The sequence below is a fragment of the Callospermophilus lateralis genome, chromosome 12, assembly GCF_048772815.1.
Source record: "Callospermophilus lateralis isolate mCalLat2 chromosome 12, mCalLat2.hap1, whole genome shotgun sequence".
Taxonomy (NCBI): Eukaryota; Metazoa; Chordata; class Mammalia; order Rodentia; family Sciuridae; genus Callospermophilus; species Callospermophilus lateralis.
In genome coordinates this window covers 66,820,224-66,842,168 of record NC_135316.1, presented here as the reverse complement: position 1 = coordinate 66,842,168, position 21,945 = coordinate 66,820,224, and the positions used below count along the sequence as shown (strand labels likewise).

Sequence of the window (21,945 nt, the reverse complement as noted above, 5' to 3'; positions counted from 1 at the left end):
TATTAGTTTTGATAATTATTAGTTTTAATAATAATAATTATTAGTTTTAATAATATGGTCAATTGAAACACAGCCCTTTTTTTGACAAAATACCATAAAGCCAGACTTACTCCCTGTATGAGTTCAAATAATTAATTTTGGAACCTAAATGTATTTATTCTTGTTAAGTATAATTATTTTAACATCAGCCTGACTCAGTCTTAATTTCATTAATGGGATTATCTTTTCATCCTTGTTTATGAGCCATCCACAAATGAATATTCTACAGGATTGATGAACTAATGCTGAAGAGGATAAAATAAAGGATAAAACTGGTAGACTACTCCCTCTTCTCATTAAATCACATAGTTAACTTCTTTACACAGAGTTGTTCTACTGGGTATAAATCCTCTTAAGGCCACTGGCCTCCACCAATAGTTCTATTTTTTTTTTTTTTTTTTTTAGTTTTTAAAAATTGGTTCTTGTAGTTCAACGACAAGCGAACTCATCTGAATTATAATTATGAAATACAAAATAATTATAAAAGCATGGAATATAATTTATTCTAATTCGGTCCCTAGTACTTCCCCTTCCTTCCTCCCATTCCCTGTTCCCTTACCTGTACTCTACTGATCTTTCTGTTATTTACTTATAGCTGTTTTGTTTTGTTTTTAATTAGTGTTTTGTTTATGTACATGCTAGTGAGATTCACTGTGGAATATTCATATATGTACATAAGAATGTTAGATCATATTCATTTAACTATCTCTCCTTATTCCATCTCTTCTCCTTCCTCCCTTCCCCCCATTCCCCTTTGTCTACTTCACTGATTTTTTTTAAATCCCCCTGACCCTTGTGGATTAGCTTCCACATATAGTAGAAAACAATCTATCTTTGACTTTGGGAGACTATCTTATTTCACTTAGCAGGATACTCTCCCAGTTTCATCCATTTACCAGCAAATGCCATAAAGTCATTCTTCTTTATGACCAAGTAATACTCCATAATGTATATATAACACATTTTCTTTATCCATTCATCTGTTGAAGGGCCCCTAAGTTGGCTCCATAACTTAGCTAACTCTGCTTCTAAAATTATCTCTATCTACCAATGATATAATCCTATATTTAGAAGACCCAAACTTCTCTACCAGAAGAGTTCTCAAGCTCATAAATGAATTCAACAAAGTAGTAGGATTCAAAATTAACACACAAAAATCAATCATGTGCCTACTCCAATGATGAATCTGCTTTCAAAAATTAGGAAAACTATCCTATTCACAATAGCCTCAAAAAAAAAAAAAAAAAAAAAAGGAAAAACCCCTTGGGAATTGATCTAACAAAATAGGTGAAGAACCTCTCCAATGAAAACTACAGAACTCTAAAAAAAATTTTAAAAGACCTTAGAAGATGGAAATAATTCCCATGTTCTTGGATAGGCCAAAGTAATATTGTCAAAACTGCCATACTACCAAAAGCACTACATAGACTCAAAGTAATTCCCATCAAAATTCCCATAACATTCTTCACAGAAATAGAAAACGCTTGAAATTCATTTGGAAAAATAAGAGACCCAGAATAGCCAAAGCAATCCTTAGCAAGAATACTGAAGCAGGAGACATTATATTATGGGATGTCAAATGATACAACAGAGGTATAGGAACAAAAACAACACAGTACTGGCGCCAAAACAGGCATGAAGATCAATGGAATAGAAAAGAAGATACAGAGACAAACTCACATAAATAAAATTATCTCATACTAGACAAAGGTGAAAAAAATGTATGTTAGAAAAGAGATAGCCTTTTTAGCAAATGGTACTGGGAAAACTGGAAATCCATATGTAGCAGAATGAAATTTAACCCCTATCTCTCACCCTGCACAAAACTCAACTCTATGTGGATCAAAGACCTAGGAATTCCAATGATACCCCACACTTACTACAAGAAAATGTAGGTCCAATATTCCAACATGTCAGCTCAGGAAGTGACTTCCTTAACAAGACTCCTAAAGTGTAAGAAGTAAAATCAATAAGTGGGAAGGCAACAAATTAAAGAGCTTCTTCACAGCAAAGGAAAACAATCAAGCGTGTGAAGAGAGAGCCTACAAAATGGGAGAAAATCTTTGCTACTTGCTCCTCAGATAAGGCATTAATATCCAGAATATAAAGGATTCAAAAAACTTAACACCAAAAAACAAATAACCCAATCAATAAATGGGCTAAGGAACTAAACAGATATTTCTCAAAAGAAATACAAATGGTCAACAAATATATGAAAAAATGTTTAACATCTCTAGCAATTAAGAAAAATGCAAATTAAAACTACACTGAGACTTCATCTCACTCCAGTCAAAATGGCAACTACTAAGAATAAAAGTAACAATAAATGTTGGCAAGGATGTAGAGAAAAGCGTAAACTCATACATTGCTGGTAGGACTGAAAATTGGTACACACACTCTGGAAAGCAGTATGAAGATTCCTCAAAAAACTAGAAATAAAACCATAATTGGATCCAGCTATCCTATTCCTCAGTATATATGCAAAGGGTTTAAATCAACATACTATAGTGACACAGCCACATCAGTGTTTACAGTAGCACAATTCATAATAGCTCTCCTATTTTAACACCAGAATTTCCTAAGCAACCAAGTCAACCCACATGGGAATCCTAGAAGCTTGTGTTTCTCAAAGACAAGAGAAAAAACATTAAATGTTAATATTCTATTCTAGATAAAAGTTATGGAAAAGGTCAAACTATGATTTATAACATTGCTCCATCTGCTTCTGCCAGTTTTAAAGACTATCTTTTTGGATCTGGATTTTAAGAAATATAATTATTTCTTTTAAGAAACTATGACAAATTATATACTTTTTAAAAATTTTTATAGTGGCTAATGAAAGTAGCTAACAAAATACTCTTGAGATGCAGTGTCTTAACAGGTGAAAGGCCATTGACTCTTCTTATGCTACCTGATCCCTTCTCTGATCCTTCTCTGGTTCTTTCTTCCACCTTCCTAGTAAGTCAATTCCAAAGAAGCCTTTCAGGGTCCTTCCCACATAGTGTAAGAATGTTGAGAACTCCTCCCACTCCCCAGATTCAGCATTGCACAATATTTATTATTGCTAATTATCAGCTAATGTGGATAGAAATTTTATGGGAATTTATAGGTCAGGATACTTTTAGACAGAGGTAAGAATATAAGAAACAATTATCATAATTAATAAAATATTTCAAAGACTGTTAAGAACAATGTTAACTAAGAAAAGTTATATATGAAGCAAATGTCAGATATAAAAAACACTTTTATAATGGGTTTATGTATTTTCAGTCTTTCAAGTATGCATATGCTTTGTGACTTTATTCCTAACAGCAAGAACAGCTTACCCTTCCCTGCAAAAATATATTAACTAAAATAAACAAAATTACAGCCATACTGATGCCTTTTACAGATAACTGTAGGGACAGTTCCTAACCTCTAATGGGGGGAAAACAAAAACCCTATCCTTTTTAAAGTGAAAAAGAAAATATATTATTGAAAAGTTTAGGAAAAGTTTAAAAGGCAAGAAAATCAAATATCTATATTCAAATTAACTACTGACATTATTGACACATCCAAAGAACAATAGCTCAGCTAAGTACTATATTTAATAAGTATCAGAAACCTTTATAAACATGTTGTAAATAATAAAACACATTTTGAAAGTAATAGCATATTTCCAAACTTAGAGTTTTTAAATAATACTTAGTGTAAATTTACAGCTTTTATAACACAAAATTTTACACAATGTACACAAAATTTTAGTTACCTTTCACTCAGATGATGAAAACTGCTGCTTTCATCCTGGTGTTCATCCTCAAAACTTAAATTGGACCAGCTACCTGTGCTGTCATCACCAATACTGAGATTCATCTGTTGGCTACCAAATGACTCAATTGATTGAAAGTCATCTATTTCTTTTGAACTAAGAAAAGAAAACAACAATAATAATAATATCACACTAAAAGCATCACAGATCTCAACTCTTAGATTATTAAACTGATAATAGAGATGACAAAAACAAGAGATGATATTTAGAGTCAGACCAGTGTGCTAATAATGAGACTTTGAAGGACAGCATATTAACTTCAAACATAACTGAGATACCCAATAATTCAGTATGAATCCATTCCTAGTCCATCATTTATATAAATTCTGTTTAAAGCAGTTTCTATTTTTCAACTGAGATACCACGAGGAGTATAAGTTCCTAAGTTGATCATCTATTTTGAAAAACAGTATTTAAGCTGTACTAAAGTAGCCTCTTTCTGGCTTTAAAAACAAAATAAGTAACTTAAGGAATTCTAGTAGTGTCAATCAAACCCACATTCAAACTAGCCATGAAATTTTGAGCATGGATCACTAACTCTTTTCATGCTTGTGTTTTTCCCCCCCAATAAGCAGACATTTGTATTTTTATTACATCATCACACACACAAAAAAAGTTCATTCATTGCTCAACTATTGTAATTGCCCCTTCTATGTATTATTCGCATTATGGTAGTTTAAAGTGCTGTCTAAACATACAGAAAAAAATGTCAGTCTTCTCATCAAAAAATATTCAATGGCTTCTCACCAGACTGAAAGCAAAAGTCCTTTACAGCATACTAGCTAGTCTTTTCTCATGTCCACCTTATCACCTTCCATATCATATCCCTGGTTTACTCTACTTCAGCAACATAAGCCTGTTGTTTCTGAACATGCACAATACCACCTCTTTGACAGGAACACATTTCTGATTCCCATATGACTTAGGCTGTCCTCACTTTTGGCTCTTAGCTTAAATGTTACTTTGCCAGTTATTTCTTGGCCTGCTACCTATTTATTGAAAACTGCAAGCCAACAGCAACTGTCACTGCCCACTGTCACCACTGAAACTCTTCTAACTCTTTGCCTTCCTTTATTTTTCCTCTGAAGCACTGGTCACTATGGGACATACAACATTTTACTTATCTAGGGTCTACCTCATTCCACTATAGTAAACTTTAAGAGAAACTAATTTTGTGTGTTTTACTCTCTTCTATATCCCCAGTGCATATAATAGGCCCTGAAGTGCTTTCCTTTTATAGGAAAAATTCTTCCTTTGCATTTAAGATATACCTACTTGATTTATATTGGGCATTCCAAATTCAAGTACATTATAGTTCTGAATAATAATAGGGCTGTATTTTGTTCTTTCTGATATTTTTCCTGATATATGCTACATTTTTATGGAAATGACCCCCAGGCTGAGGTCCAAAGAGGAGTTTTTAATGACTGTTAGGAGATTTTGGCCCAGAAATAATAGCTCAGAATATAATCTAGATGTTTTGTTCTTACAAAAATGTACTATCATTTAGTCTCCCATTTGACATTTACATGTTACCCATGTGAACATTAAAGCTTTGTGATATACTACCATATATATATATTTAAAAGAAACATTAGTGAAATAACCCAAATAATATCTTAAAGACATCTGAAAAAAAAAAAATCCCACTTCAAGCTTGAAAGGCAACTTCAGAAGTAGATGTGAAATGCAAACTGAATACACCAGAGTCAATTTTTAATACTAAGCACTTACAGAACTCTAGCACAGTTATTAAAAGAAACAGAAAAGAAACACAAAATAATATTCTTTGTAAATACCATCCTGGATAAAAAGTTGACTTACAATAAGAACTTCAGGGGCCTGACTATTGAAGTCCTAAGAGGTAAAGTAAATATACTAGAGGTACCGGGGCTGGCATTGTGGCTCACCTAGCATGTGCGAGGCACTGGGTTCAATCCTCAACACCACATAAAAATAAATAATTACAATAAAGGTACTGTGTCCAACTACAACCAAAAAAATTTATTTTATTTATTCATTTTTTTTAAGAGAGAGAGAGAGAGAGAGAGAGAGAGAGAGAGAGAGAGAGAGAATTTTAATATTTATTTTTTAGTTATCGGCGGACACAACATCTTTGTTTGTATGTGGTGCTGAGAATCGAACCCGGGCCGCACGCATGCCAGGCAAGCGCCCTACCACTTGAGCCACATCCCCAGCCCCCCCCCCCAAATTTATTTTTAAAAATATACACACACATACACTGGAGGCATTGGCTAGGTCCTAAGAATAATGTCTTAGAAACGCTAATCTACAGAGTTCCTCCCATGAGACTGGGATGGTGGGTGGGAAGGGTTAGGAAGAGGGATAGAAGATGTTAAAATGATCTGAGGCTACTTGTTTGGGGAAAGAGGAAAGTTGAATCATTTGTTGAAAAAAAAAAAAAGCTTAGGTCACTACCACTTATTTTTAATATTAATTAATCACATATTATGTATTTATGACCTAACTAACAGGTTGTCATGAACAAAGAAAATGTGGGTCTATGACAGAGGTTCACAAACTTTTGCTTTGAAGGGTCAAATGGTAAATACTTAGATGTTGTTGCCTATATTGTCTCTGGTGCAACTGCCCTACTTCCATTTTAGCAAAAATGTAGTCACCAAAAGTATATAAATTAATGAGTATGGAGATATTCAAATAACCTTTATTAATGAAGACTGAAATTCAAATTTCATGTCACAAAATATTCTTTTGATTTTTGTCAAACCACTTTTTAAAATGTAAAAACTATTCTTAGCTTGTGGTCCACATAAAACTTAGCAGTAGGCCATAAGACAGCCACAGATTGTAGTCTACCAACCTCTGATCTAGGAGTCTGCCTAATTAAGGCAAACAGAGACCCAGCCTTATTGCCCGAAACTTACAGCATCTTTCCTCCCAAGAGGATGCCACGGGACAACTGGATTCAAGAGTCCTAGTCAAACAGCATCTCTATTTAAGGACAGCCAAGGAAACAGGCAGTCTTGGTCATGAGTTTGACAAAAGTTATTCAAAAAATCTGGTATAACATGTGACTCAACTAAGTTCCACCTCAATTCATTTTCTCTTTGCATTGGGACTTGCAAATAATAATCCTGCAAACTAATACCATAGGTTATTCCTTACATTTTCTGAGGAAGAAGGCTAAAAGTGAAAATGTTCATCAATCTGTTAGAATCATCACAGAGCAAAAGAGACAGCTACTAAAGAAAAGGACACAGTATGATCATCAGAACCCTTAAGGTTGTGAACTGATCAAGAGGGGCAGTGTCTCTGGTGGAAGTATTTAGAGGATATTGTTTTATTCCTTAAAACAGTTTGATTAAACCATGTTCTTCATAAGAAAATTTACCTTTATAAACAAGAAAAAGAAAATACTACACAAAAATCTAAGAGTAGTAAATTAATATGACAATAGTCTATATTTACTCTATAAAAGTTTCCAGCTATTTCTTTGACTCAACTTTACCTACTTCATAGATTCCTGAACTTGGACAAGGTGATTATCTTCTCTAACCCTCATCTTCCAGCCCTGTAAATGGACGATACCTTTCCTCAAAAGGGATCAAGAAACAAAATACATGAAAGTCGTATGTAGGATAAAAACCATACACAAATGCAATGGGAAAAATGTTTCCTAATTTAGGATTAAAATAATCATACTTTCATGAACAGGATCTAAGACACACATGATCAAATTTAATTTTTTATTTCATCTTAAGAAAGGACTTACCTGCTGACGGCATGTCCAACATTTGTCATGGCTGACGTCATTATTTCTGTGGTAAGACTTTCAGCAAAGCTAATGCCATCTTGTCCAATGCCACTATCAGCTGCCAAACTGGTATTGCTCAGCTCTCTCTCTGCTTTTTCAATAGCTTCAGCAACTATCTTCTCAGCAAGTACTGTCTTTTTATCAAGATTAACATGAATTTGAGGGACATCAAGATGAAAAATTCTAGATTTTCGATAAACGTTGCTAAATTTTGTATTTGAAACTGGTTTATTTGTAGCATATGAACCCTGTTTGGAAAACTGCTGAGATGAATTTCCAGTACAATCATGGAGTTCTTTAAGGTCACAATATCTGCAAGCTTGATTTATAAGGGGTGACAACTTTTCTGCATAAGTGATCCTATCTGCTGACCTTGCTGTCTCAGACACTTGGAAAACTGTGGATCCTAGACTTAGTTCTAAAGTATCATCTACTACCTTTTTAGCATACTGTTCTATAGCTTGAACAATATTCTCTCCACATCCATATCCATCCATATCTGTCCTATGGTAAAATCCATGATTTTGTGAGGAAGGCTGAAGAGACTTAGGAAACTCTGGTTCAGTAAGATATTCAGTATCTTCAATACATTCAGATTTTTCAAAAAGGCAAGAATCTGTTAAGGATTTTGGCATGTCAATTGTAGGTGCTATCAGCTCTTTTTTAACATCTCTTGTTATGCTGTGAGCAAGAGAGGCCGAAAAACTACAGAGTTCAGAGTGCTCATTTCTACATGTATCCTGGGTCCTTTTACAACTTTGATTTTTACAAAGGTGACCTCCATTTTTTTTTCTTTGTAGTTTTTTATCTACTTCTTCATGGTACTCTTTATTTGAGAATATTAACAGTTCGTTGCTGGTTTTCCACTGTGAGCTTTGCAGAGGGAACATTTTTGAGTTGTACTTCATTTTAGCTGTCTTGGCTGCTTCATGTAATCCTGACTTAACAGATCGATAAGCAAGCCTGTTGGCATACTGATCCATTATTAACTCACCATTCCCACCTTCCTGTTTCAGTATTTGAATAACATGACCTGCATATTCATCTGTCACACTTTCACAGCTGGGATACTTATATGTCAGACCTGGCATACAAGAAGTTGGTGGTAATGAAAGAATAAATGAATCTGCTTCTCTTGGGTGTGCTAAAACCTCAGTTTCCAACTTCTCTTCCAATTTATAATCTTGGTCTCCATCAATATGACAACTATTCTTCTTCTGCCTGAAAAATACACAACTTCTAACTTTTGCTATTTTCTCAGCTTCTGCAATGACCTCTGCTGCCATATCACCTGCAAAATTGCAGGTCTGTAAATCTGCATCTAAATGACTTAGAAGAGTAGGTGATATAATTTGTTGACTCTGTAAATTTAAGCAAGGACTTTGACCCTCATGTTCTTGAGTTATTTTATGATCCAAATGAGAGGCTGCCATTTCAGTTGCAAGAGAAATGATGTGGGTAGCTAATGCTTCTGCAAACTGGACTTTCTTCCCTGAGTGCTCTGACTTCATATCCGTTTCTGGTTGCTCTTCACCTTCACTACTTTCAACTTCTTCTGAAAGAGATCGCATGAGTTTCAACATGAATTCTTCTTTTTCTATAGTATTTTGTTCACTTTCAGACAAACTACAAACAGATGAGTTGTGAGGTGTAGAAGGTGGTGTAGCCGGTGCAAATTCTTTGGCTAATTCCCCCTTGAGCTTTTTGGTTAACTTCTTGATATCCCACTCAGAACTAGCCTGAGATGGTACCAGAGGAGTTGATGGAGGAGTATCAGGTGTTACATTTCTGTCTCTGATTTTCTGTTTATCTTCAACATGCAAACCATCTGCACAGGTAAGGACTGTAGAAGAGAAACTTTGTGAGTTGTGAAAAGGGCTTTCCTGTCCAAAAGAAAAGGCTTCAAGTGCTGTATTATTCGAATTATGTTTTTTTACTAGTTTATCCCTGGCAGGTTCCTTCATATCAGGTTTCTGACTTGAAATTATTGTACAAGGTGGTAGAGCTGCTGTAGAAAATCCATGAGCCACAGAATCTTTATATTCTGGAACACAATCCTTTCCAACTGAAACTGAACAGTGAGATAAGTGATCTTGAGCCTCAAGACATTTGGGGAACTTTTCTAAGGTTAACTTTGATTCTTCTTCTTGAACAATCAAGCCTTCCTTATGTACTACATTTTTATCTACATTTGGGATCATTGATCTGCTTTTATCTATGGAATGTTTAATAACAGATTTAGACAATTGTTCAGCAAATACATCCTTATTGTTAACTTCACTCTGTTGGGTTGCTTGATCACAGTGGGAAAAAGGAGAGATTTTTCCTTTTATTGTTTCAGTTAAATAATCTGTGTGTTCATCAATTGCTTTTGTAACATCAAATGATGTCATTGACTCTAAAGTTTCATTTACTATTGTATGTACCATTGCTGCAGAGAAGTTGCTAATAATCACAGGATCAGTTGTTAATTTTGAGGAACTTTGCATTTCAACATCATCATGAGTTGGTTTACAATCATTTTGGTCACCCGGATTGTGTTCTGAAGGTAAACAAATATTTCTGAGGCAAGCTACTTCTTCTTTTTTTTTTGTAGCAACATGTGCTTGCATAGAATCACCATTTAAATTACTTTCACCAGATGACAGTTGAGACTTTGCCTGATATAAAGTAGAGGAAATATGATATGGGAGAAGGGCACTTCCTGCCAAGGGCACTGGTATGGAAGTGACAATTCCTGAAGTACAAAACAAGGCCTGCTGAACTGTATACTCCTTTTTATATTCCTGCACTGGTTTTGTCACCATAATTGTTTGATTGTTAAAAGATGGGGAAAATGTGAAGGTCTGTGTTGATGGTACTACACTTTCTGCACTCACATACTTTATGTTATCTGTAGATAAACTCACTGCTGCCTTTGTTGTGAAAGGCACATCAACTTGTGATAGCTCAATGAATGCTTCCTGTATTACAGACTCAGACAAGTCTTTTGCATATGATTTCACTATTTTGTTTTCAAAGTCAAATGACTGACACTGTGGAGATGTAGGGGTCGGAGAATATGAAAACTGACATACTTCCATGATGCCTTCAAAAACAAGCTCTTCAGCAAGATCTGCAGCAAACTTAGCAACTGTGTTTGTAAATATCTGCTTCTTTACATACTGTAAATCTTTTAAGGCATTTGATAAGGCTTCATTCACCAAAAAACTGGCCAGACCACTAATGGCACGTTCTTTCAACGAAAATGCACGCTGCCTTCTCAGTTCATTAAATGCCATCTGAAAAACAGATGATGTCAATTTGATGGCTAAATGGCACAAGACATTGGTACATGAAGAGACTCCTTTCTGTAAGTCTTTAAATGCACTGCCAAAACTTTTTTCCACAAGATCTGATGCAAATCTCTGAATGCTATCTTTAATCATTGAAGATTTATTTTTAGGTTTACCTTCATGATCAAGGCTTCCATGCTTAAAAGGCACAGTTTTACTTTCTCCCCTTTCAGTACTATTAACGTTTGACATTGAATCAGAATGTTGGGCATGAAGAACTGAGCCTAGTACTTCACATGAAATGTTATCTGCATAATCTTCATAGGTGTAATAAATAGAATCATGATTTTCATGATTCCTATCTCCACCAATATCTGTTTGACAAAAACATTCAGCAGGAGTACAGCTTCCAAGAGGACTAAAAGCAGAGGATCGAATAGGGCTAAACAAACCACTATCTTCCCCTGATGCCTTGACAGGGCGAGGAGAATCTGGAGTATCACACAGGTTACCATATGGAGATTCTGGTTTACGAGGAGTTGGTTTTCTAACATTAGCTGGAAGAGCTGGACAATCAAACTTGAATTTCTGAGGATTCATACAAGACTTTTCATGTTTATGTCCTTTCTTCTGAGATGACTTCCCTATGACAGGATCTTTTATAAATACACAAGAAGTCTCTGAAGTTTGTTCTAGTTCATCAAACTGATCAAAACTATCAAAAAATTCACTTACTTCTGAGTCTGAATCCTCTACATCATCTTTCATCACAGGAATTTTAGGCAGCTCAAGTTTTGCTTTTAAACTTTTTTGATATCCCTCTTCATCCAAGAAAATAACAGGACTTGGACTTGAGCATTCAGATTCAGACGAATAGGCAGGAGAAGAAGAAGAAAAAAATGTTTTCTGGGTATCACTACCTTTGTCTGAAGCATTAGATGACCTATAGAAACTTCTTTGGATCCAAGGCTCTGAAATTGATGTTGTGACTGAAGTTTTCACAGAAGGTGGTTCTTTCTGTCCCAGAACATTTATTAAAGAAGATGAGGGTTTAGCCAATGACTTCTGCTGTCCAGAGCTAACCATAATCTTTAAATCACGGGTTTCTAAGTGGTGACCAGAAATAGTCTGAGAAGCAGCATCACACTGGCTCCTCAGCGTAGTAATGTTTATTCCTACAGGTAAAGAATAAAATGATTAAGTTATTCTAGAACAGAACTCTTTAAATATTTAAATCAATGGAATAAATTGGCATTAAACATGAAATGCTTATTTGCAATGTAAATGTTCCGTATACTATGTTGTTAAACAGAACGATTCATCCCAAGTAACACGTGAAAGCAAATATGCCTTTTACTAAAATAATCTCATTTTATCCTAAGGGGATACCTATTCTTAGCATACTATCATGCATGTTAGAAACATTACTACAGTGACTCTGCCAGCTAACTCTTCTACCATTTGAATATTGCTATGTTCCTGACACTGGGTATTGAGGTAAATAGGGTGTGAACAATATTACCTTAAAAAGAACAGAAATCGTAAAAGTAAAAACCAGGTAAAAAGGAACCTAAAAATCTCAGGGAAATTAATTCTTCTGCAACCTAAAAAGAAGTTAGTATGCTTAAACTGGATCAGATTTCAACATAAATTTCAACCAAACAAGTCTGCCTTAAAACTTCCAAAACTGAACTTTTGGTTCCAATCTACTTCTAGAAAAAAATGTTCAGTAAAAAAACAAACCATCATTATATAGCTTTGAAGTCTCTTCTTCTTCTAACTGCTCAAAAGCAGTGACAAAGTCATCCTCTATAGAAGACACGGACTGGTTAGTATCATCATCATCTTCATTAGTGGTCTCAAGTTGGTGCTTCTGATGCAAGTACGTGTCCAGGGTGTATCGTATACCAGTAGCATATTTACTTAGGAGACTAAAGATAAAATCGATTCTGAGTCTTGGTAATGTAGGTGACACTCTCATGACACAAAGCATTCCAGAATGATGACTCTTGGGAAAGATCAAAGATGATTTTTTAAAAAAAATTTAATTTTAAACACAAAACATTACCTGGAAGTATAGCCTAGAAATAATAATCTCAGAAAACAAACAACAACAAAAAACCAAGAAATGTCTGACTGACTCCCTGGTTTGGCAATGTTTTCTTTTGTCTCTTCTTTATATTCTCATTTACTAATCTCTTTTTCTACCATCTTCCTCTGGCTATGTATTCAAATTCTAACCAGTCTATTTCCATAAAGGTTACAAGACCTACCATCTGTCCACTCACCTGTCTCACCAGTTTATACTGTAAACTGCTTGAGGGCAGGAGCCAGTTTCTATTTTACTTTTTATCTCATTTTCTCATAGATGGCAGAATAATGCTACTTTCCCTATCACAGTTAAAAAACTGTACCCTCCTTTTACTTAAATTTCTCTAGTATTAAAACTTAAGACAATGTTTACAGTCAAGATTAAAAGTCACCAAACTTTCCTTCCTATATTATCTTTAAAAATGCAAATACTGACAAATGATTTATTATAAAAAGTAGAAACCAAATAGAATAGCTAATCACCCTTATATTCTAGCAAATAAAGAATATAATTAAGGAAATGAGGCAAACAGTTCTATCCTTTATCAGTAGATCTCATAAAGAACACAGCAGTATTTTATACCTAGAATACGCAATCCAAATTTTAAACCTACTGGGGTTCAATTTTAAATGTTTTACCTCCTAAAATACAAATTAATTTTCTTTGATGCATTATCAACAAAACAATTATTTAGCAATGAATTAAGGTTAAGTATTATGAAATTAACCACCTGGCTTAGTGGTATAATTTTTTGTTTATAATAAAAAAAATATAGGATCATGTGTACACTTTACAAGGGTAATTGTGAACTAAAAAATGAGCTGAAGTACATTCACTATAACATATAGCACGATGTTTATATAAATTTGGAATTGGCCATAAAAAAAAATCATGCTATGGTTTATATAAAGGAAGAAACTATAGAAATCCATAAGGAATGAGTTTCCATTAAAAAATTTGTACAACAACAAAATCATCCAATAAAAGTTTTATACTCTGGATCAAATGTAGTAAAATTTGCCCTGAAAAAAATAATTAGAAATGATCTATAAAAGTTACCTGATTTAAAAGACCACTGCTTATATCTGTTGATTTATTTATATCCTTCATACAAATAATTTCATTTTCATTTAGACTGCAGAAGTGAAGTGAATTCAGAAGATCTGGAAGTTCCAAAGAAACTGCAGCTAAATCCTAATTTAAAATAATAACAATATATTAACTGAAAGAATAACGCTTTTACAGTTCCTAAAATGTGATCTCCATCCCCAAATCGTAAGATCTATTGGTTATAAGATTAACATACACAATTTATATCCACAGATAATTTTTAAACTAAAAAATAAAATATGAAATTATTTAATAATGGCTATTCCTGCAGCCTTCCAAACATATAGCTATTGAGCTATAAAATAAATTTTAACATGGTACCTCACACATCAATGACAATTAAGCATTTAATTATTTTTAGCAAATTTTAATCTATTGTCCTCAGATTTAAATCTAGCATTTTTCATACAGCATTCTTGGCTATCAAATGTACTTCTCAACTTTATAAAACACAAGTTCATTTTTCTGTCTCTCCTCTTGAAGGTATTATATTAGTTTTGTTTTTTCCTTCACTTTTTTACATAAATATTTTACCTAGCTAAGAATTATTAAAGTCTTTGATTTTAAAAAGAGCACTTTGCTTTGCAAACATAGCTTTATCAGTAACTCTCAAAGACAAGCATTAGAAAAATACTTTGGAACTTTTCTCTTTCCAGGCATATGTTGTCAGAAATATGTCCTCTCTGTTGCTTCTGTCCAAGCAATTTTCTTCCAGCTAAGGCAACAAGACATACAACAGAGTTTTTATTCATAATCACCTGATATGTAGTATTCTAAAAGAATTGAATAATGTTATTTCTTTCTCTAGTAGGAGATACTTTACCATCACAAGCAAGCACAAATTTTCAAACTGCAGGAAAAAAATAGTATATCTGCAGTAGCTTCAACCACGTTTTATGTAGCTATGAAGCCTTTCTTTGTTGATTTTAATATCCCCTACCAATCCTTTTATATTTGCCTAAATCAAACAAGCTCAAATTTTTGCATTGGTTAACTGTGACTTTTTATAAGTTTTATATTTTACATTTAACTAATTCAACTAAAAATACAAGAACTTTACTGCTGAAGTCAAATTATGAAAAGCAAAGAAAGAAGTGTCACATGCTATATAACACAAAGAATGAAGAAAAGGTCATCCTATAGTTTGCATTCTTTGAAGATAAATGCCTTCAGAAGTCAAACCTAACGTTGATTTCTAGACCAAGAATTCTCAGTAAAAATGTTAAAAGTAAAAATGCCCAAAGCACACTAAAAAACTGACCTCAAAATATCACCTTTTAACTTTAAAAAGGAATGATATCAGAACTTAGTGTATATATTGGGCATTATGGTCAATGTTTCGTGGTCTCAAAATTTATTCCAAACAATCTCTCACAGTCCTTTCCAATTCTTTAAGTTGACAGTACCTGTATATGTGCAGCATCTGTTTCTTCATTAAATCCCAGAAATGTGACCTTTACAACAGAATAAGGAATAAAATGGAAAAAAATCCATTAATTTGAGTTTTTAAGTCTTGTCTCAGATTGTTGACAGAAATAAAGACAAGAAAAAAAAGCACAGTAAGGCATTAAAATGCTGACTTCCTTGAACAGAGTAATTTTTCAAGGATGATCCAAAAGGTTTTCCCCTAAAGATATGGCTCCATACTGCAGTTCGTGAACTTCATAAAACACTTCCCTCAAACATATTTCAAATACATTCACTTCTTCCCAATCCTCCTGCCACTCTTCACCTGCACTATTATATTTCTCTCCCATCTGATCCCGCTGTCATACAACATATCCTGTCAAAACTCTTCCATGCTTTCAAGGGGAAAATCCTAACCAGGGTTAGTTTATACCTTTAGCTTTCCCTCATTTTTATTCAAACACATGGTCCCCTTATCTGGGTTAGGAACTACCCAGTACATCCTTCCCTAAAGTTCTCAAAATTGTGTACACTTGATCTGGATCTCTCTCCCTCTCTTGGATACTTACATGCCTAGCTCCTCCTCATTCTTCAAGTTTCAATTAAATGTGATCTTCTCAGAGAGGCTTTCCCTGGGTAGACCCCCAAGATTGCTTCCTCTAATACTATGCGTGATACCATCATTTATTATTTCTTTTAATGCCCTTATACAGAGATTATTCTGCATAAGTTTAAACAAATTAAATTTCTAAGAAATATCTAATGGCATGAGGAAATGCCACATTATGTTACAGAAAAAAATATATTTGGTACATAATTTCAAACTAATTTTTAAAAACATATTCATGAAAAATAATACTAGAAGGCAACACCAATGATTAAAGATAGCAGGAATCACTGAACACACTATTGTATGACCAATGAGTGGTTAATAATATCTATACATTTATTTATATGTGCTCACTATGATACATTAAGACAATTACGTTAGCCAGTATTTAAAACAGGAACTTCTAATACATGAAATAATATGTAGAGATTTTAAAAATAGGTCATGCAGTTCTACAAAGATGATGGAAATACACTAAAGTTTATTAAGAAAAGGTTTAGAAAGTAGTAGGTCAAACCTCAGTTAAATTGGCATGTTCATTCTGCTTTAAACAGTCCTCTCCTGAAATACTGCATAGTTCCTTCTCACTCTGTAATAAAGATTTTACAGACTGGAACACATCATCACTGAAGCTCTAAGAAGAGAAAAAGACATTCTCATTTAGTTCTACAACAAGGCAAGATATTCTACAGATATTTTAATTTTAAATGGAGAAACTTCATGATCCAATTAACATTCACTTGGCACCTTTATTGTCTGCAAAACTTAATTCAGCTGAGAAGAAAAGTTCCATTCAGGTGATAAGGCTTAATAAGTCTTCCATGTGTCCAAAACACATTCAGCACACCAGAGCCTCTGCATTCAGATCACTGGCAGACTACAAAGGCCCTCACACCCCAGCTTTTATTACCTTATGCTAAAACTAACAGATTGCATATCTGATTTCCAAGTCACTGACAGAACAGATACAACAATTTCTATAATGAGCGAGACAATGTGGGAGTTATAATAAAGAACACTAACAACAGTGACTATTCCCTTAACATAGAGACAAAGAAAAAAGATTATTCCAAATAAGGTCTTTCAGGCATCAGCATACAACTGTATGATGAAAATGAGGGAGCAGATTCCAGATTTTGGGGAGGGGACTGTCATAAGTACAAAGGGAGGAAATACTTACATAGAGAAAATGTGTATTATAATTGGCTATAAAGAAAACATTAATTTTTTTCTACCTTATTCCCCTTCTGATTTTGATCTGTTCTTCAACCAGAAATGTCCTTACTCCTCAGTCTTCCCCTATAGAAATCCTACTCATGCCAAGACCTGAAGATTTTTCTTAATCCCTTAATTATAACAAAATCCTCTCAAAGTTCCTGACACATTGTTTGTAACATTTAATCTAAAAAAATTTTTTTAAACATTTATCCTAAATCACATAATATTATAATTACTACACTCACATATATTTGTCTTTCCTATGTATTAAATCAAATTATGGGGTCAGACTGTATTTCATTCACTTTGTTTACCCAGATTTCAAAACCTTACATATCAATATGAACCTACAACTCCTTAAATATATGTACCACCTTTTTCCACTAAAGAGTCTTAGAAGCACTGACCCTCAATGGCAATGAGCATACCCAGTACCCAGATTTTGGTTTCTTAATCACCAACAAAAAGACCACAGTTCCTCAGAAAAATGGCCGGTTCTAGATCAGGGGTAAAGAGAGCACAATGTGAGCCTGGAACATCAACTATGCCAGAAAATGCATGGAAGCACTCCAAGACTTAATTGGATCTTTCAAAAAAAAAAAAAAAAATCACATAGAAACCAGCTTGAAGGAATTCCTACTATCCAAATTTGGGCAGAGTCATAAAAAATAAAAATGGCTGGGCCTGGTGGTGCAAGCCTATAATCCCAGCAACTTGGGAGATTGAGGCAAGTTTGAGGCCAACCTCATCAAGTTAGCAAGGCTCTAAGCAACTTGGTCCTGCCTCAAAATAAAAAATTAAAAAAGGCCTTGGGATATATAGAGCACCTCTGGGTTCAATTCCCAGGACACCCCTCAAAAACAAAAAGGTAATGGATTATAACTGCTAATAATAACTTCTTCACCTACGAAAACCAACTGACATACATGGACAGAATGACTAAATTAGAAAATCCCATACTAGGCACTGTGGCACACACCTGTAATCCCAACAGCTTGGGAGGCTGGGGTAGAAGGATCATGAGTTCAAAGCCAGTCTCAGAAACTTAGAGAGGCCCTAAACTACTCACTGAGATCCTATTTCTAGATAAAATATCTTTAAAAAGGGTCGGAGATGTGACTCAGTGGTCAAGTGCCCCTGGGTTCAATCTCCAGTACCAAAAAAATTTTTTTAAAGAAAAAGAAAGAAACAAAGAAAGAAAAGAAAAGAAAATTCCATTTGTAATCCTAACATAATTATTGTTTTAGGAAAAGAATCATCAAAGTACCATAAATCTACTAGGCTAAAAGCTATTGGGAGCTGGGCATGGTAGCACATGCCAGTAATCCCAGAACTCCAGAGGCTGAGGCAAGAGGATTTCCAGTTCAAGGCCAACCCCAGCAACTGAGTGAGTCCCTAAGCAACTTAGCAAGACACTGTCTCAAAATAAAAAATTTAAAAAAGGGCTAGAGTTCGTCTATTCCTCCCATGCTCCCGTTCCCTATCCAACTGTGAATTAGCCTCCTTATCAAAGAAAACATTCGGCATTTGTTTTTTTAGGATTGGCTAACTTCACTTAGCATTATCTTCTCTAACTCCAGGAAAGGAGGGGGCATGGGGTTATTAATGATGGTGGAATGTGATAATCACTGTTATCCAAAGTACAGGTATGAAGACATGAATTGGTGTGAATATACTATGTATACAACTAGAGATATGAAAAAATTGTGCTCTATATGTGTAATAAGCTTATTACATATATATATAAAAGGGGGGCTAGAGACTTAGCTCAGTGACAAAGCACTCCTGGGCTCAAGCCCCAGTACTAAAAAAAGCTATTGGGAAACAAGATACTCACACTATCTCAAACTATCACCCTACAGGTTATTTATTAATCCCATAAATACAAAGATACTATGTGCATTCATACTGGAGATATCTGGTGTCTACATATCTTGACTATGGAATCAGGTCTAGCATCAAATAATATCAAACAAACTCTATCAAACTTGATCTGATAGAATGAATGCAATATAAGTTTTAAGGTACAGGGAAAAACAAATGAATCCAAATTTACTCAAGATTTTCTATCATGAGTAAAAAAATCTAAACCACTGAAATGTTCTAGAATGGGGGAGATCAAATACACAAAACAATTAAATACAGTGTTTGAACTTTAACTGGACCCCAGATGAAAGACAAGCAAAAAGTCAGAAGAACATCTGAGATAACTGGAGAAATCTATGTAGGGACTATTCATTAGATGACGTTACTAAATTAATAATTGTCTTAATAGTAGTGATGATGTTGACATGAAAATAATGTCTGTAGAGATACTCTCATACAATTGCAAAAGTGAAGAAAGGTTGTGTATAGGCATGTGTCTGCACAGGTGTGTATACTGAGAGAGAGACTGATACTGCAAAATGTTAATAGAGGATGATCTAAATAAGGAATATATGAAGTGTTTACTGTACTGAGGTGTTTTCCCCTAACCTGAAAATATTCAATATTTAAACAATTTTGTTTTCATTAAAGAATGGAGGTTTTCATACTAATTTACAATCATAAAATCAAGAAAGGAAAAAATATGTAATAAGTAATCTAACCTTGAACTATCAATATAAATTTGTGTGACTGCAAAACAAAGGGCAATCCTAGTTCTTGATTTCTAAAGATTTTTCAGGGTTCTTTGAAAAATAGTCAATTTGAGGTCTGAGGAAAGTTGAAACTGTGTCACACAACCAAAAAGATACAACCAGAAAGTAAGGAAGCTATCAAAAAATTAAGAACCTGAGAAAGAAGGACACAGGCACCAGGTTTGGTTAGCTCCCAGATAACCAATTTGGGGACAGTTTGAGCACTTCAAATAAATAAATGAAACAAAAGATTGTAAAATACAGAATTATAAAAATTTATACCTCCAGAGCAATACAAATAAATAAGAAAAAAATCCAAAGCAAAAATTCCAAAGCAATATAAATAGACAAATGAATGAGTGAGGGGAAATAAATTCATTTGCCACCACTGGAGGTGATAATTACATCAAGTCATTAATCTAAACATTATTAGTAGGAACTAAAGGACATTTACCCTTCCCTTACCCACCTTAGATAAACTATCTTCTCCCTTATGAGTGTTATCAAAAGAGAGAACAGAGTTACCATAAAGAGAGAAGGAAAGCAAGAAAAACATTCTAGTGAAAGTCAAAGACTGTCTCACAGGTATGGACTGGTCAACAGTGTCATATAATACAGAAGGGTATAGAAAGTAGTATGTCAGGTCTAACAGGTAAGGACTGGTCACCAATGTCATAACAGTTCTAACAAACAAGCATGTGCCATCCTCCAGTCTCCATTTCTCTCCTCTTCCTTTAATTAATGCCCCAGCATTTTAGCAAAGATAAAATATAAAGACATAGAAGATTAACCAAAGAGTTACGAAAGGAAGTAAATAAGTTTTTCCTCAGACTACAAAGAAGAAAGGATCAAGGATCACATTTCATTTGGTCCCTACTAATTACCTTACATCTAGCAAAGGGGCTGACATACAATAAGTTCTCAAATTCTTATTTGCTGAATGAATGAAGGAATGAATGAATGGTAATATTTTGTATCATCATCAGAGAAAAGTCAAAAGTACATAAGAAAGTTTATATCTGATACTCTATACAGAAGAGTATACCAAAGTTGGAAAACATCTGTTGAGAAGAAATGGAGAAGAGGTTTGTGATTTAATAATCATGATCATGATTTTATAGCATTAATTCCATACATGACAATTTTTATATTATTTTAATGTTACTAATTAAAATAAGATTCAACTAAAAACAAATCATAGCTTTAAAATGATCAATACTTTCATTAAGGGCTGGGGATATGGCTCAAGTGGTAGCACACTCGCCTAGCATGCATGAGGCACTGGTTTCCATTCTCAGCACTACATAAAAATAAAATAAAGATAATTGTGTCCACCTAAAACTAAAAAATAAATATTAAAAAAAATACTTTCATTAAAACATGAAAAGGAACCTAATATAATGAACTTACCTTTCTGACAGATGCTCTTGTCTTCATATGACTGTTTCTGAAAGACTGGAAAGTCGCCATACCTATATGACTATTATATGTAATTACTGAAGAGTAAATCTATAGAACACCTAAACAAAACATCAAAAGAAAACTTATTTATTGATCTTAGTAATGCAGGCAAACATTTTGTGCTAAAATCATTTCTTTAAATTCAGTCATTTAAAGAAAAATAAAAACAAAAATATTGAGCCCTAAAAATATATTCAGCAATCCAACATATATATTTGACAAATAAGTGAGATATGAAATCATTACAAAAAAATTCCTATTTTTCAACTGTAAAATTATAGTATAGTTTACCCTTTTCTGATCCATTATCACTGTCCTTTTTAACTGAAAAGTCACAATAAGAATTATTTTTAAAACCTTTCAAATCTTAAATAGCATCATAAAAAGAATCCCAGCTTTCCTGCGTCCTAAAAGTCAATCTCATCTCTACAACAACAGTGAATGTTGCAGACATTCTTATCTCAGACAAAATAAGAACATGAAATCTGTTCATATAAAATCAAAAAGATAAA

At 33.9% G+C, this 21,945-nt stretch overlaps 1 protein-coding gene across 5 annotated transcripts in view; it reads right to left on the bottom strand.

Annotated features, from left to right (window-relative positions):
• The window catches only part of Akap11 (A-kinase anchoring protein 11), a 48,157-nt gene that overhangs the window by 13,246 nt on the left and 12,966 nt on the right, over positions 1 to 21,945 (bottom strand). For all 5 annotated transcript variants that reach the window (XM_076872296.1, XM_076872299.1, XM_076872301.1 and 2 more), the window contains 7 exons: positions 21,383 to 21,492; positions 16,654 to 16,770; positions 15,526 to 15,573; positions 14,069 to 14,203; positions 12,661 to 12,925; positions 7,601 to 12,092; positions 3,788 to 3,943 (listed from right to left, as the gene is read on the bottom strand). In XM_076872296.1, coding sequence (XP_076728411.1) covers positions 3,788 to 3,943; positions 7,601 to 12,092; positions 12,661 to 12,925; positions 14,069 to 14,203; positions 15,526 to 15,573; positions 16,654 to 16,770; positions 21,383 to 21,442 — 5,273 coding nt within the window. In that variant the 5' untranslated portion in view covers positions 21,443 to 21,492. The remainder of the gene's footprint in view (positions 1 to 3,787; positions 3,944 to 7,600; positions 12,093 to 12,660; positions 12,926 to 14,068; positions 14,204 to 15,525; positions 15,574 to 16,653; positions 16,771 to 21,382; positions 21,493 to 21,945) is intronic.